Source organism: Notechis scutatus, chromosome 11 (genome assembly GCF_049901735.1).
Source record: "Notechis scutatus isolate UNSWTSFEM ecotype Mainland chromosome 11, rNotScu1.2, whole genome shotgun sequence".
Taxonomy (NCBI): domain Eukaryota; kingdom Metazoa; phylum Chordata; class Lepidosauria; order Squamata; family Elapidae; genus Notechis; species Notechis scutatus.
The window spans coordinates 18,789,990-18,806,984 of record NC_142019.1 but is presented as its reverse complement, the minus strand read 5'-3'; the positions used below and the strand labels follow the sequence as shown (position 1 = coordinate 18,806,984).

The 16,995-nt window shown below is 42.1% G+C and overlaps 1 protein-coding gene across 4 annotated transcripts in view; it reads right to left on the bottom strand.

Annotated features, from left to right (window-relative positions):
* Window positions 1-271: 271 nt before the first annotated feature.
* PIAS1 (protein inhibitor of activated STAT 1) overlaps window positions 272-16,995 on the bottom strand; it is a 54,629-nt gene continuing 37,905 nt past the window's right edge. For all 4 annotated transcript variants that reach the window (XM_026687915.2, XM_026687913.2, XM_026687912.2 and 1 more), the window contains 11 exons: window positions 16,233-16,280; window positions 15,857-15,947; window positions 14,777-14,911; window positions 12,277-12,382; window positions 11,566-11,639; window positions 10,282-10,442; window positions 9,128-9,258; window positions 8,819-8,993; window positions 7,126-7,268; window positions 5,314-5,351; window positions 272-4,436 (listed from right to left, as the gene is read on the bottom strand). In XM_026687915.2, the coding sequence (XP_026543700.2) occupies window positions 4,137-4,436; window positions 5,314-5,351; window positions 7,126-7,268; window positions 8,819-8,993; window positions 9,128-9,258; window positions 10,282-10,442; window positions 11,566-11,639; window positions 12,277-12,382; window positions 14,777-14,911; window positions 15,857-15,947; window positions 16,233-16,280 (1,402 nt within the window). In that variant the 3' untranslated portion in view covers window positions 272-4,136. The remainder of the gene's footprint in view (window positions 4,437-5,313; window positions 5,352-7,125; window positions 7,269-8,818; window positions 8,994-9,127; window positions 9,259-10,281; window positions 10,443-11,565; window positions 11,640-12,276; window positions 12,383-14,776; window positions 14,912-15,856; window positions 15,948-16,232; window positions 16,281-16,995) is intronic.

The window sequence follows — 16,995 nt, the reverse complement described above, 5'->3', positions numbered from 1 at the left end:
GCAGCTACTCGAAGCAGAGGTTCACGTAACCAGAGTCTGCGCAGTCATCCACTACCACACCGACGTACCCAGATACTCATAAAGTGGTATACATCCTCCAGCTTGGCAGCTCCTGATTTCAAAGACAGCCAGTGCCTCCTGGCACAAATAGCAAGCTACAACTAAGGTTCTTTCAATTTGCACTGGTTTTTTGAATAGAGTTTACCAAGAATTTATCTCTTGCAAACCCAGTCTATTATTGTGCATACATGGCAAGTTATTCCACAAGAGAGAACATAATAATGTTTTTATTACATCTAAAGATGTTTTACATAAACAAGTAACATTCAATAGGGTAAACCATTTCTCTTCCAATGCATGTAATAAATATTTTCACTTGGTACTTTTATACAAACTGACATTGGTCTACTATACATTTTTAAAAGCCACTTTTTAAAACTTGTTTGGCATGCTGTATGGAAACTTAAGAGAAAGTTTAAGGCAATGAATCACAGATCTGCGTTTATGGAATCACTTTTTCTGTTTTTCACTTTATATACACAGGTTCTTCCCTTTTGTTAATCAGAACAATTAACAGCAGCACACATTGGGGCCTCTGGCAGTTTTAGTTCAATAGAAATCAAAGCTCTTACCGAAGAACAATAAAATAAAATAAGAAACCATAATTTCAAATTATGAGAAAAGCTAGGAAATGTTTAATATAATGGGAAAGCTTAGCCAAAGTACAGCAGAATTACTAGTAAGAATCAGCTTCAGGTTGATACATTAGTTCTGTTTCAGTAGAGAACAGAAGAAACGTGGGAATGCAGTTAAAATACTGTGGATTTTGCTTGCAATTTTGGTTTTGCATTCAGGTTTTTAAACAGGAAAATGATGCATCTAGTTAATGCCCACAGAAGTGATTCAAAATCACTCTTATTATAGAAGACTCTTGCATCTGTGTGTATACACACAGAGCACAACGTACACAAAGTACAAACAAGACATACAAGTCATAAGCACACCCACACCCACACACTCCTTTCTGTGGGGAAAAATAATAAGCCACCATCCCCACAAAAGCAAATATACAAAATGAAATACGTAGGTCTTACATTGTCCAATTAAGCAAAACAGACCCCTTTGCTTCCCAGAAAAACTACCACGGTCAAAAATTAGTTTGGCAAGGACATCTCACCACAGAAGAAAATCCTGTAGTCAAAATATATTGTTACTCCCAAAGTCTGATGCATGTTCTGACTTAATTGACTGCCCAGATCTCATTTAGGTTGGAAAAGATTTCGAGCAGAAGAATTGGCATTAACTCCCCCCGGCTTCCATTTGGGATGTTACTGAATATCTCACATTCAAATGATCGGTGCTGCTTTCAGGTGCAACCTCACCTGTCCCTTGGCAGCCAGAGGTGGCTCTTCTATTTGGTTCATTGAAAAACTGAAGTACCAGCAGGACTTTCGTTTCATAATTATCAAGTCAATTTAACGTGGAGGAAATCCTATGTTTCCCGCAACGCCCAATTCTTTATCGGACTGAGAGCCAGATCAAAATTCTTCTGATGCACGTCCAGCCCAGAATGCACCACAGACACACGGACGGATGGACACACACACACACAAACACACACACACAAAGCTAAACACCCTCTCCATGAACCCACTCAAAGCAGTGCATAAATTCAGCTTCCTTCGGTTAGATGCAGCAGGGGAGCCAGTATACATGCAGATCACAGTACGTACGATTCGTGGTCAGTGCAAACAAACTTCACACGGCTACTTGCCTGATGCATTTACTGTACATGTACTGATTCTCCATCACAAGTAAACAGAGCGTGACTGCAGCTCATTTTTACACACGCTGGGCCCACGCTCTCTAGCTTAACCACCTTACAATGTGCTATGGTGTGTTATTAGAACATATACTTTTAAGTATTCAACAAAAACAATTATTTGGAGTTATGCAAAAATGTCAGATCGAAGGCCACAGGCTTTCAAGAGAATGGTGCCAATTCTGTTCTACAGCCATCCATCTGGCTATTTCCCAATCTTCACTTGGAACACAGAGAGGATAAATTTTAAACGTTAGGTATAATTCTTAAGCCAGTATTAGCTTTAATGCCCCAAGCTATAGTGAATTTAGAAAATATTACTGTTTTCTACTTGCTTCTTTAACTCTTACTGCCATTTAATAAATTAGAAACTAGCAAGGAATCATATTGGCCAAACATTAATAGAATACATGCATGGAACAGAATACACACCTTCGCTCTCACACACACATATCTATAAATACATATATACACACGCATATACATATAAACAAACATTCCTAAAATTCAAATCAAAATGTAAATGGCAAATGGGATGTATTTCAGAAAATCCAATATAACTTTGCTGAGGTCTATATTAAAAAAAAAATCACTTTTAAGATTAAAAATTTGTAGTTTCTCATTGATTTAAGTTTCATTAAAAGACAGCCTTGAAAAGAAGAGTTTGGAAAAATGCTGCCCTTTCCAGATCATGGTTCAAAGAACCAGCTAACGTGCCTCCTGATTAAGACGAAACAAAAAGGCCGGCCTTGTTGCACCACTTGGCTTCCTCCTGCTGAAATCTGCATCGTTTTTAAAACTTGATTTTAAGGTGAGTTATAAAATCTTCTAATCTCAACACAGATTTTGGCATGCAGAAAATTTCACTTGTCCTTCCCTGTCATTTTCTTTTTAAAATCTCCTGCCAATTTTCATGTTTTGTTATTTTTGGGGGGGTGGGGGTGGGGAGATGCTTTTTAAAAAAATCAGCCAAATAAAAACAGTTTTCTAACTTAACGTTCATCCCTCAGTATGGAATTTGCAAATGCTAAAAGGGTGAGGCCCGTATCTTCCTTCAGAAGATGGGAAAGAAGAGGAACAAATAATCTTGCAGATTTTTATTTTCCAATAAGCCGCAATACAAACGGAAGGGCTTTTTGTCATAATTTAATGGGCCACTCTTTAGCCCAATCCTAGGGATTATTTACTCAAATATTAGTTTTGCTAAATCCTACTCAATTCAATAGGGCACATTTTCCCAAGCCAAAAAAAAAAATGTTTTCTAGGATTGGACCTTGGTGCATAGGGTGGCCATTAACACTGTCAACTGCACAATAAGCTTACTGAAATTACATTATTCCTCTTAAATATTGATGGGTTGGCTCTATTTAGTAAACGTGTTCTAAAAATTCCACCAATTTCTTTGTCTTTAGAACTCTAGACAAAGAGTTTAATTGCCACAGTAATGCCAAGCAACTGCCTCAACCAAGGGTGCCCTCACTGGCACCTAGATTTTAAGAAGCCATTTGGTCTCATCCAACTGAGTGGAATAACCCTTTAATGGCAAACAATTAGCGAAGAGGAGAACTGTGAAATCTGAGTTATGAGCAAACCAAGGCAGTGCTAGCTAATCCACACAATCCAAAGAAAAAAAATGTGGGTCCACATCAGAACAAACAGCCAAAAGACTTTCCCAAACCTACATCCAGCTGACACACGAGAAAACGCTATGGAATTTCGGTAACTCAAACAGCCTCTGTCCTACTTGGGGATAAACAAATGAAGAGAAAAGCAAGAAGGTCCAATTCAATTGCAAACACTGCATTTGTTTCAAAGCAAATGTGCAGGCAAACTTTCCCAACGGAGCCTTAAGGAAGGAGAAATTCTCTCCAATTATTGTGGATGCCGTTCCGTTTCCTCAAGAACCAGAAGTCCTCTATTAACGTTCAGTGTTTCAAGTGCACCATTTCCCCCGTCAGCACTGCTGTGAACAAACGAAAAGTTATATATGGTTCAGAGTCAAAGCTTCAAAACAAGCCCGCCAGCGCACAAGATAAATCGGGAGGGGAAAAAGTCTTCCAGACCCCAAGCAATTATGTTGGGAGCTTTTGTCGTTTTTGTTTTGTTTTGTTTTTCACCAGTCCAATCATCTTAGGTTTATATACAAAAGTACAACTGAAAATATAGCTTTGTTCTCTGTACACGTCTCTTTTTTTTTTTTCCCCCTACAAAAAAAGGAAAAGCTTATCTGCATTTCTAAACAAAAATAAGGTCAAACGAAAGAATCGCAAATCTCTTCTTCACCCACGGAGTCCAGGGACACCTCAACCGAAGCTCAGTCCAAAGAAATGATGTCCGGCATGACGCCGAAGAGAGAGGCCGGGTCTGTGCTGCCCCTGCTGGCCACGGGGTGGCTGTGGGCCTCCCGCATACTGGTGGAGGAGACGAGGCTGCTGTTGCTGCCGCTGTTGCTGCCATTCGTGGTGGGGAGGGTGGCGCCCGCTCCGGAGTTCAGCTGGTCCAGGAACATCTGCGACGAAGTGTAGGGGAAAAACCGGGAGTGCAAGAGTTCTTGATCATCGGAAGTGGAGACGGCGGCGGCGGCAGCGGCCGCCAAAATGGAAGTGCTGTAATGCTGGGGAGGAGATAAAAAGGCTGATGAAACCGGGGAGGGTCAAGGACACCCTGTCCCTTTCTGCCGCCAGCCCCAAACGTGGATCGTTGGAGTGGGAGTTAGAGGCTTCCCAAGCCCAGGCGGTGGAGAGGCCCTGCGAAATCTCACATCTGGAGTCGGGGCACCAGGGTGGGGTTTCAATGTTCAGCAGCCACAGAGCCACAGCTGGAATATCGGTCATGGCCTCTGAACGAAGGCCGAGGCGCCTTGGGAACCCATTAAAGAGCCGCAGTGGTGTAGTGGTCAGAGTGCAGTACTGCAGGCTACTTCTGCTGACTGTTGGCTGCCAGCAGTTTGGGTCTCCCCAGGCTCAAGGTTGACTCAGCCTTCCGTCCTTCCGAGGTGGGTCAAATGAGGACCCAGACTGTTGGGGGCAAGAGGCTGACTCTGTAAACCGCTTAGAGAGGGCCGGAAAGCTCTGTGAAGCGGTATAGAAGTCTAAGTGCTATTGCTATTAAATGGGAAGAGGGAAGAGAACGGGAAGCCAGTGAGGTCTGAGCTGGGCAGAACAGTTCTCCTTTTGGTAGTTCACTGGCACAATTTTACACCACTTTTGTCATGCACTGGATGCCTGCACCAGATTAGGGCATTTTAGTACACAAAGATATTTATTGCCTTTGCAAACGAGAATTCGTCAATCAACTTGTGAAATCCCCTCAGTAGCTACAGGAAACTTTTAACCTTGTACCTTTAACCTTAAAGGTGACTAGGATGGGTGGATAATTAGGGATGTTATATTATGTATTATTTTAAGTGTACTTCTGCACTCCAAAACGCTGGGAATTTTTGGAGATTCTGGAAATACATGAATACGCAAATAAATTAACACGCAACCTACCTGATTGTCTCCTGGTAAGAACGAAAAGAAGTCCAAACCTGTGGGAGACAAAATGAAGGTATTTTTTTCACTTTCTTCATAGCAACAGAGTTGGGCAGAGAAAATGGCAGCATCTGAGGCTGAACCAAACAAATACAGGTAAGTCCTTGATTGATGGCCACAATTGAACCCAAAGTGTTGTTAAGCAGGACGATTATTGAGTTTTGCCCCATTTTATGACCTTTCCTGCCACATTTGTTAAGTGAATCGCTGCAGTGGTTAAATGAGTAACCTGGTCGTTAAGTGAATCTGGCTTCCCCGTTGACTTTGCTGGTCAGAAGGTCGCAAAAAAAAGATCACGTGACTCTGAGACACTGCAAGCATCAGGTGAACCTGAGCCAGTTGCCAACCACCCGAATTTTGATCATGTGACTATGGGGATGCAAGCAACAGTCGTAAGTGTGAACAGTGGTCAAAAGTTCACTTTTTCCAGGGCTATTGTAACTTCGAATGGTCACTAAATGAGCTATTGTAAGTTGAGGACTAGCTGTAACTCCTGGGAGATTGTCTCACTTAACACAGCCTTGCTCAATATTCATCAGTGGCTGCATCTCTTTCTCCTCCACCATTAACCACGGGGCGCAGATATAATGCTGGGAGAAGCCATCCAGAAGGAGAAGGTGAGGTCGCATCGGAGTGCTAACCGTGCCACCTTAAATCTGGCATAGAGAGATACAGATAGATAGATAGATAGATAGATAGATAGATAGATAGATAGATAGATAGATAGATAGATAGATAGATAGATAGATAGATAGATAGATAGATAGCTCGATAGATGATAGGTGATAGATAGATAGATAGATAGATAGATAGATAGATAGATAGATAGATAGATAGATAGATAGATAGATAGATAGATAGATAGGTAGATAGAGAGCAAGCGCCATCTGAACGTTTGAGCTGATGCACGATGCTGCCTTCTGGCTAGTAATGGATGCAGCACCTGAATAACATCACCACTGCAAAAGCCACACTGGCTGCAATAGCGCAATTATCTTCTGGGTCTAATTTAAAGGTCAACTTTAAAGTTGGGGACTGGCTACCTCTGGGACCACCTACTTGCAGGTTGGATCTGCCTTGTCCAGCAAGCTGTGGACGAGAAGGGCTGCCCAGGGAGTGCAATGTCCGTCTCCGTGCACACAATGTGCCCCCAAATATTTGGACTACCCACACAGTAGCATAATAATTGTAGTAATAAATAAACAAAATAAAATATTTCTCTTTTCTCACAACTCTCCTCTGGGTATATGACAAAAGGACTCTGGCCTGCAAAAGCCCAGGTCAATATGTATGTGATTGTCTCCACACAAGTTGGGAGGGACCTTCTAGAGGTCATCTAGTCCACCCCGCCCCTCCCCAAGCGGGAGACCCTACACCATTTCTGACAGCCAGTTCTTGGAAGCCTCCAGTGACGACGCTCCCACAACTTCTGAAGGCCACTTCTGTGTCCGTGGGTTGATCCCTCTCACGGTCTTGGTCGTTTTTTGTTCCAAGAACTAACAAAGTCACTGTAAAAGTATATACTTTCCTTTCGGGCAGGTGCTTATTTGGACTAGACTGCTCTGAAAATGATCCCCTCTCGCCTCAGACTGCAGGCCCAGTGCTTTTATTAAACCTCCAAACAAACTGAGTGCTTTGGGGGGCGAGGGGGAAGGACAGAATTCAGCCTATTCCACAGTAAGGGCCCCCAAAGGTAAGAAAGACCCTTGTCATGCCCCCAGAAGATTCTGCCTCAACCCCCCCAGCCTCTCTCCAGGGTCAGAAACCTACCTTGGAGGTCGTAAGGCATGGGAGTCATATGAAAGGGATGCCTGTAGTCCTGCAGGAGTGATGTGTTGATGTAGCTTGTGTCAACAGCTGGAAGGCTGGGAGTTCTTGAAACAGGAGAGACTTGGTTGGGCAGACTTAAAAGGCTAGAAAAGGAAAAGGACACTTGGAAGAGCCATGGAAGGCGGCTGTGGGATCCTCCCCCAACAGCCACTGAGATTCAGAACTAAGGTGTTTGCATCGCTCGTCCTGCCAAACGACAAGGGCTTCCTTAGTCATTCAGCAAGCTAGGATTCTCTACTTCTCTTCCACGGCCTTTTTATTCAGCCTTGTGCACCCTGTTCAGCATTTCCGCACCACCCAGAAACGGAGGGGTTGCACCCATCAGGTTCTCCTCTGTTAACCTCCAGAGGCCACCAGCCGTGGGACGCTCCACCTTCCTTCCGTGGGAAAGGGTAAGTGGAATTCCCTGTAGAATTCTAGTCTTGTCAGGCGATAAAACTGATTGAATCATACATTTTTTTTCCCCTCAGAATATGCAGCCGTGGAAAGGCTGCCACCTATTCACGAAAGCTTCTGTTTATCGGTCATTTTGTTGGGGTTCACCGGCCACAGGTGCGGATGGCTGAGGTCTCGGAGAGTGAGGAGATGAGCGGCCTGTGTGGGATGCAGGGATGGGGCCAGGAGGGAGTGGGGTGCTGCCTTCGGAGATTGTGGCGGCTGGCAGCAGTGAGGAAGAGGCCCCCGAGGAGCCTGTGCCCAGGGTGTGCGCGCGCAGGGCTGCTCGAAGGAAAGAGCAGCTGCAGCAGCACAGGCGACTCGGGACTAAGGCTGCAAGGTAATGGCCCCTCCCTTAAGAGATAAAAGCCAGCTGAGAAACCGGAGTTCTTTGCAGGAAGCAAAGAAGTTTTTGCACTCAAGCCTTGTGGAGGTTTGGATTCTCTTAGTTTGTGTTTGGAGACTCTTTGTGTTTCAACTATTTCTTGGCAACTTTATCTAGTGTTCTTGGCAGCCTTGCACAACCTTGGCAAGGCTCGTTCTTATTAGAGACAATTAGTTTTAATAGCTTTTTAACCATGAATTAACAGAATTCGCAGAGAAGCATTAAAAGCTTTTGCTTTTATCTCTGCTTGGTTTTTGTTGACTTGGAACAAGGTTTGGGTCAGAACACATTTTCACAGAATGTGAAAGAAACCCTATTTTGTCATCCCCAAACCAGGCTTCAGTGGACATGCTTTGGAGAAATAAAGGATCCCAAAATGAAAGTGAGAACTCCTTCTGCACTTCCTACTACAAATTGCCAAACAGGTAATAAATAATTGACCTACGATCTTACGGAACCTGCCCATCTGACCACGGTTCCAAGTCGTGATGATTGTAAAGGGGGACATTACACAACTGGACACAATTTTATGACTTCTTTGTGCAACTTACATACACCCACAGTGCTCATAACGCAACCGCCTTGGTCATTAAGTGAACCCATTGTTTGATATGGGTTGGTTTTGCTGAAAAATGGAGCTAAACACCAGGTTTTGGCAATAACGTTGTAAATTGGGGTCATGTGCTGGGGACACTGCAAATGGCTGTAAATGTAGGGTGCCCAAAATTCGGTCCTATGACAGTGGGGAAAGGGGAGCTGGCTGCTGTAACTTCAGAGCTCCCTGTCTCCCTCTAACTTGGGTTGCCATCTCACCTCTTGCTGTTAATGGGTGACACAGGAGACAGGGATGGACATCTCCTCTTGATAGGCGGTTCCTCTTCCTCCTCATCGGATGAACTGTCAATGGTTAAGTCGATCACTTCAACCTTCTTATTTTTGTTGGACTGATGAGAAGATACCTGATGATCCACAGAAGAACTTAAGCAGCCTAGGAACAGTCAAATGTTGAAATCAACGTAAGTTGAAGCCACGTGTCACATAATGAACAATTGGGAACCACGTACAGCAACAAGCAAATAGGAAAAATCTTTAAAGAGGCAGTCAAATTATTGGGAAACTCACCTTCGACACCATTATAAGATGTTGTCACTTCTTGGGCCTCTTTTTTTGACCTCATAGGAGCCCATGACCCATCTTCCTTAAACTGAATCTCATCACAATCTGTGCAGTATTTCAGAATTTCCATAAACAACCTATAAAATAGAAGCTTCCTTAAAAATCACCCTGGATATACAGGAAAGCATATCTATTAGATATGTTCAACCTCTGAGACCTAATATGGAATGGCAGCATCAAAGTACAACTTAATACCTTAGACCAGGGATCTTCAAACTTGACAGCTTTAACACTCGTGGACTTCAACTCCCAGAATTCCTCCTCCGGTCACGTTAGCTCAGGGATTCTGGGAGTTGAAGTCCACAAGTCTTAAACTTGCCAAGTTTGAAGACCCTTGATCTATTCTATCTATCTATCTATCTATCTATCTATCTATCTATCTATCTATCTATCTATCTATCTATCTATCTATCTATCTATCTATCTATCTATCTATCTATCTATCTATCTATCTATCTATTCTCCCTCCCTTTATCTATCTATTCTATCTTTCTATCTATTCTACCTCTCTTTCTCTATTTATTCCAGGGGCCTTAAAACTCGACAGCTTTAAGACTTGTAGACTTCAACTTCCAGAATTCCTCCTCCTCCAGCCAGGTTAGCTCAGGGATCATGGGAGTTGAAGTCCACAAGTTTTAGCTCAGGGATCATGGGAGTTGAAGTCCACAAGTTTTAAACTTGCCAAGTTGGAAGACCCTTGATCTATTCTATCGATCTATTCTATCGATCTATCTATTCTATCTATCTTTCTATCTATTCTACCTCTCTTTATCTATTCCAGGGGACTTCAAATTCGACAGCTTTAAGACTTGTGGGCTTCAACTCTCAGAATTCCGCCTCCGGTCATGTTAGCTGAGGAATTCTGGGAGTTGAAGTCCACAAGACTTACACTTGCCAAGTTGGAAGACCCTTGACTTAGACCAGTGTTTCTCAATCGTGGAAGCTTTAAGATGGCTGGACTTCAATTCCCAGAATTCCCCCACCAGCTAGAATTCTGGGAGTTGAAGTCCACCCATCTTCAAGCTGCCAAGACTGAGAAATGCTGCCTTGGACATTTCCCAAGTATTCCCAACTATTCCTGGCTTCTGAAAGGTACTCACCCATCAATTATTAGGTGTTCATAGGGTGCTTTTTTGTCACAGACAGGACACACCCAAGTGGGCTTCTTTTCATTCATCTGAATGTACAAGGTGGCATCAAAACACTGAAGGTGGGAGCAAGTCAGAGACCTGCAAGGTATTGCTAGTCGCATTTTGCCAAGCTTTTAAAAGAAAAGAAAAAAAGGTGAATTGAATAATTAAGTCTGACATACAAACAAAAGTTGGCTTAACAAAAAGAAGTCCTTTTTGGCTAAATAAAACCTCTAGGTAAGGCAAAAAGGTGCACAGGAGGTGAAGGCAAACTCTGCCTTGAATGGATGCATGAATAAATTCGTTCAACTTCTCCCGCAGAGGAGGACTCCCATCTTCCCAGTGAGGCCATTCTTGCCAGATCAGGTGGATTAACATTCAAAGTGACATTGTACAGTAGATACAGGTAGTCCTTGACTTACAACAGTTCATTTAGGAACCGTTCAACCTTACAAAGAACACTAAAAATGTGACTTACGACCATTTTTCACAGTTATGACTTTTGAAACATTCCCCATGATAATGTGATCAAAATTTTGTTCACCCCATTATAAAAAAGATGTTGAGACTCTAGAAAGAGTGCAGAGAAGAGCAACCAGGATGATGAGGGGACTGGAGGCTAAAACATACAATGAACGGTTGCAGGAACCGGGCCTAGCTAGTCTAAGGAAGAGAAGGACCAGGGGAGACAGGATAGCAGTGATCCAATATTTGAGGGGCTGCCCCAGAGAGGAAGGGGGTCAAGCTATTTTCCAAGGCACCTGAAGGCCAGACAGGAAACAATGGATGGAAACTGATCCAGGAGAGATTGGAGGAATTTTCTGACAGTGAGAGCAATCAACCCATGGAACAGAAGTCGCCTTTGGAAGTTGTGGGAGCTTCATCACTGGAGGCTTTCAAGAAGAGACTGGAGTGTCTGAAATGGTGTAGGGTCTCCTGCTTGGGCAGGGGGGTTGGACTAGATGACCTACAAGGTCCCTTCCAACTCTGATTATCTGTCTGTTAAAAAATTCAGATGCTTGACAACTGACTCATAGTTATGACGCTCAGAGTGTCAATGAGGAAGCCAGATTCACTTAAGAACCGTGTTAGCTGCCACTAACTGATCAACTGCAGTGATTCACTTAATAACTCTGGAAAAAAGGGTTGTAAAAAGGACAACTCAATTGTTAATTCTCTCAACTGTGGTCGTAAGTCAAGGACTACCTGTACTCAATGCAATGAGGGAAGAATTTTAGAAAAAAATACACTTACTGGGCATAGAAGAGAAACTCTTAAACTGGTGGTTGCTATTTCACTGTCAGGATCTGCTGTTAGTTTCTCTTTGACTGTGAAGAAGAAAAACAAAAAACAAAATTGAAACTATCATTAGAAGGTGTAACAACCCAATGAAGTGGGGGAAAGCCAGGATAGGAAGTCAATGCATTTCCTGAGTTAGTCAGAAACAGGTTTTGAGGTCCCCAAATGAGTTTGAAGAACTGTTAGTAAAATGCTCTGCGGGATGCTGAAAGTGAGGCTGGAGGGAGAAAAGAGAAGGGAATCAGGGCCCTTTTCTTCCCCATAAGCCATGTTGCTCCCTTCTCCGTTCCTCCCTGCGCGCCCCTAGGATGAAGAGGGGGGTGGGCCTGGGTCTTCCTCTGAATGCCCTGCTGGACTGTGCCCTTCCCCAGTTTCCTCCACAGCCACCGGAGCCACACTCCCACTCCGTCAGCTGTTCCACCTCCCCCCTCGGAATCAGATTCCAACAGGGGCATGACACATTCATTCATTCATTCATTCATTCATTCATTCATTCATTCAATTTCTCAGTCAATAACTCTGGGCAGCTTACAATTCAAAAACATATTACAATTAGGACACTTAAAACAATTTAAAGCAATGAAGCAACAATAAGGGGGGACCATTATCGCAGCGTCTTTCTCCTGAAATGATTCTGTACTTGGAGCTTGCACTCAGTAGACGTACTTAGCGCTCTCGAATGGTCAGGGTTTCTTATGCCTTTTATTCGTAGCCTCTGTAGCAACACAGATGAGGACAGCTGCTTGACAAGGTAGACGGCCATCGAATAAGACTGCAGGGAAACACAAGAAAGAACCAGGCAGTCAAAATACCAGGAATGCATGTTATTATATCCAAATCCGTGTGACATTTGGAATTAGAAGCAAAATTCACTGGTTTTGGGGAGATACAGTAAATAATGGAAGTTATTTTTACTCTTTGCACTTAGAAGAAATATAGAGGGTTAGGCTGTAAGAGGTTGCAATTTAACAGATCACTATGAACCATCCAGCAGTTTCCCAAGAAAATATATGAAATTACCATATCCAGGAAGGATAGGGTGATGTGGCTCCAAAGTAATTGAAACAAGAGTTCATATTTCATTTTCTTGTTAAGTACTAGAAAAATATTCATTACACGTTTTCTTCTCTAACAAATGCCAAAATCTGGCAGATAGATTTTATGTTTTGTATGTTTTATCCAACCAACATAATCAAATCACTTTGGAAGTCGCCACATTTGTTTTGAATGTATGTGGCATTCATCAGGTCAGAAGGATTATAGAACTGTTTTTTTGAAGACTGCTTGCATTTTCTGTTGCTTGTTTGGTATGTGATTTAGCTTGTGGTTTTTATGTACAGTAAGTACATAAAAATTGGTTTGACTTGATTTAATTTTAAAAAAATAGTTTGAAGACTAAAAGCCTTGTTTTCCTAAGGTCAAATACCTCAAGATAAAAGTTTGTTCAAAAATGCCTGGATTGGATTCTGACGCCATTTCAGTCCAGTTTCATTATTCTACAATAAACACTATAACTTACATACAACTTAGAACTGGAAGAAGGAATTCATCAAACCTAAGATATATTGCCAGTTGAGAGGTGTAGAACTCTTATTCAAAACTATATAAAGTCCCGATTGTCTCAAAAGAGTCTCTTACCTCTATGCCATCTTCACATATTTTATTATTTACAATTATATGTCAAGGCGTATATCAAAAGCAAAATTACAGCTCTATGAACTATGGAATAAAGAACGATGTTTACTTGCTTCCAGTTCAACTTATTTCACAGCAAGTTGTGACTCTTTGGGGCAAAGTTAACTCACACAGGTCTGTGTCTGCATACATCCATCCATATATACAAATGCATATAGATATATATTCCATTTCCCCTTCTTTTTTCTAAATTGAACATTGTTTTAATTAAGCTGCCACAATTTGTAAAATATCTAACTTATGCAGAGATCTATCACACATCCCTTTCATGGTCCAATTTGGTCAAGAGCCAAATTAACCAAAATAACATACTGCCAGCATTAACTTAAAGAAGCAACTTGTCTCAGCAGCTTTACAGAAATCTGATAAACAGAGAAAGCAGAACATCAAGCTTCTCCCTTTGCTTGGGTTGAAAAGCGATGTCTGGAAATCCTGCACGATGCACCTTTACAAAGGAATCTCACAGATTCCAGAAACATCACGAGGTTAGTCGTGAGACGCAAATCCTGAAGTCATAGAACCAGAGGGTTGGAAAGAACCATCTAACACACCCCTCCCCAGTATCTACTCTGAAGCTGGCCTGACTGAGGCCATTTTGGAGGCTTCTGTGCTGCCTCAATGATGCTGAGGGAAAGGGATTTTGTAGCCAAAACAAAGTAGTTTCCCCTGAGAACCAAGGACATTCCCACAGGTGGCTGATAAGAGGAAGAGTGACATTTCCAAGCAACCAGTCAGCACCTTGACTGGACCATGCGACTGATTGTTTGCGAAAGGGGAAATAACTTTTATTTTTAGTTAGGCGAAAACCGCAGGAACCTTTAGAGTCGGTTTTCACCAGTCTGTGCCAATATGATGCGTCCAATAAACCTGTTCTTTGAGGAGCCTGCTTGCCTCGGAGTTCTGCTTGCTATGGTTGTATTACTTGGAACCCTGGCATGCAGGTGTTGAAATCCAGACTTCAGCATCTCCAACAGACACATGTCCAGCCTCTGTTTGACTACACAGAGTAAATTGCCCCCCCCATCCTCTCTTGATCATCAGTTCCACTCTTGCAGCAAAACACCTGAAAAAAGGATGACTAGATCTGCACCAGAAGCCTCAGCAGGTTTACTTCGGTTTCCTGCTATTTTCAATCTGACTAGCAAGGAGTGGTCTTCATTCACGCCCCTCAATACCTCACTGCTTCTGGCAACTAGGCAAGTAATTAAATAGTGGTTTTTAGGGTTGTCTCTTCTTTTGCTTACACATGCAATTGGAATTGTCTTCACTGAGCCCAATTATCTAAGCCTCCCTAAGCAACATCCATCTCTTCCAACTGATGCCAAGATGTACTAGAGATAGCCAATCTACAAAAAGCCCCAGAGATATTTATTGAAATCATTAAGTTCAGACAAAGCTACTCTGATTCATTGACTAGATGTAACAATCCCTCCTCCCAATAATTTTGCTTTGTAGCAAAAACATTACTTACTCTTCCTATTTCTGCAGTCCAAGAGACAACAATTGTGTTTGGTACTGTTGTGGATAGTCGCACCAGTGAAGTAATGTTGATTGGTCTGCTTGGTCGCTTTGGTTCAACCCCGTTTTTAGTTGGAGGAAGGTAGCCCTGAAACACCAGAAATCAAGTCACCATTATGAAAATGACCATGTGAAGCCATGTCTTCCTTTTCATGACCTTTTGCTCGAGGCCACATCAATATCTGAAGTAGGTCATTATGTCCCTTTTGTTGGTAGGGAATTAAGATGAAATCCTTACACCCCTAATTTCCCTTTATGAGATAGGTTGATAGAGATGGACAGATAACCAAAACTAGTCAAAGACCAGAAAGTTCATTTCATACTACAAAAAGGCCAAGGAAGAAAGTCAACGCTCGGGCACTATGGAATGGGATATGTTATGTGAGAAAGATCAAGTGTCAGGTTTCCAAGTGATGAAACCACCAAGAAGAAGGTAAGAAAAAGAATATATACTAAGCCTAACTAAAATGGCTACACATATGTCAATGTTGGGCTTAACATCAAGTTTTTTTAAAAATCCCACTTAATTTACACGGAGAACTTGAAACAGATGAGCTGACCGACCGTGCCCTAGTTGAAAAGCTACCAAGATCAGGTTTCATTGGTACTTAGTTGCAAAAAAAGATTCAATGAACATGTCCACGAAATCACCAGCTCATAGGAGACCAATTTTTACGGGATGAGAGACCAATGGGTCACCCCAGGGCAGTAGGCTAACCTGGGAAGTAAAACTAAAGAATCCTATAAGAAGGGAATAGTAACCACTTCCATCCTGCTGACTAAAAAACTCGTCAACTCGTCATGTTTGTCATATCACCAGAAATTGAACTGGACTCCTAGGAGATTTTGCCTCAAAAGAACTGTAAGCAGAAGAGACAGAATAACTCAGGTGACTTCTGCATGTCAAACAAAGGCACCACTGAATGCAAAGATCACTTATAAGGACAATTATGCCACAAACCATCCATAGCTCCCACATGGATTGTTTTATGAAAAAGAAGACTATAGTATTCATATTTGGGGAGATACTTACAGGAAGGCTACATGGTTTTCCGTTAACTTTCACACAAAGGTTGGGTGGGAAGTGGTCTTCTTGTGGGCAACTGGTTTCAGATAAGCAAAACCTAAGGATATTACAAAGTTCAGTTATGTTATATTTTATTTATTTTCAGCCCATAAAAATAACTAAATTTGGCAAACATACCTAACATTCTTTCCTCCCCTATTTGCCCCCAACAACAATCCTGTGATTATAGATATACATGTATGTATTACGTAGGGAAACATTTATATGCATACTCATTACCAGTTTGCATAATTTAAGTCTGTTGTAGACACAATATTTGACACAGAATGTGGAGGAGAAGGGAAACACCATATTGCAACTGGATTATAGGAAAAGCAATTACCTTAACTGGACCTGCACAGTGAAATCACATTTGGTTCCAGAAATATCCCTAACAAAAACATTAGACACTGATTAAATACAGACTGTTAAAATAATCCATCACATAATTTAAACATGTAAAGCTTGAAACAGAATATGCCAGCACCAAACTATGTTGAAATGGCACATTTGATCCAATGGCAAATGGCCCATTTGATCCAACCTTCATCCTCCTCCTTCAAATCCTTTCCCCGTTTCTGAACAGACTACATAGACAAATAGCATTTATATGGTTCTGGCATCATTTTAAATTATGAAAATGCACATACTCTGAACATGGGGGTCAGGGCACTCATGTGTTAGGAGTTAGCACTCCCAGTTAGAAGCAAAGTGTGGGCAACAGTACGCTGACCTGCAAACAGCCTGCATAGAACGGCATGGCCACACTTGAAGTAATTTTTTATTATACTTGTGGAGTAAGTGGCCCAGACTTGTGAATTACTAGATAACTAAGAGGAAAGGTTACAAAAATTAAGTGCAGAGATCCCAGGAATGGCAAAGTAAGTGTAAAGGCTTTTTTGTGTGGTTGTTGTGTCAGCCCTTGGCAAGCATAATACAAGGAGAAAAGATGAGGCAGCATAAGGCAAATGTGCTCCCATACATTTTATCTTCAAAAGCCAAGTTGGGAAGAATGGGCCTACCATATTTATGAAAACCACTGGATTATGGAAACACAAAGACTCTGTGGACATGAGGAACAAAGAACTTGGAACTTCCAAAATCAG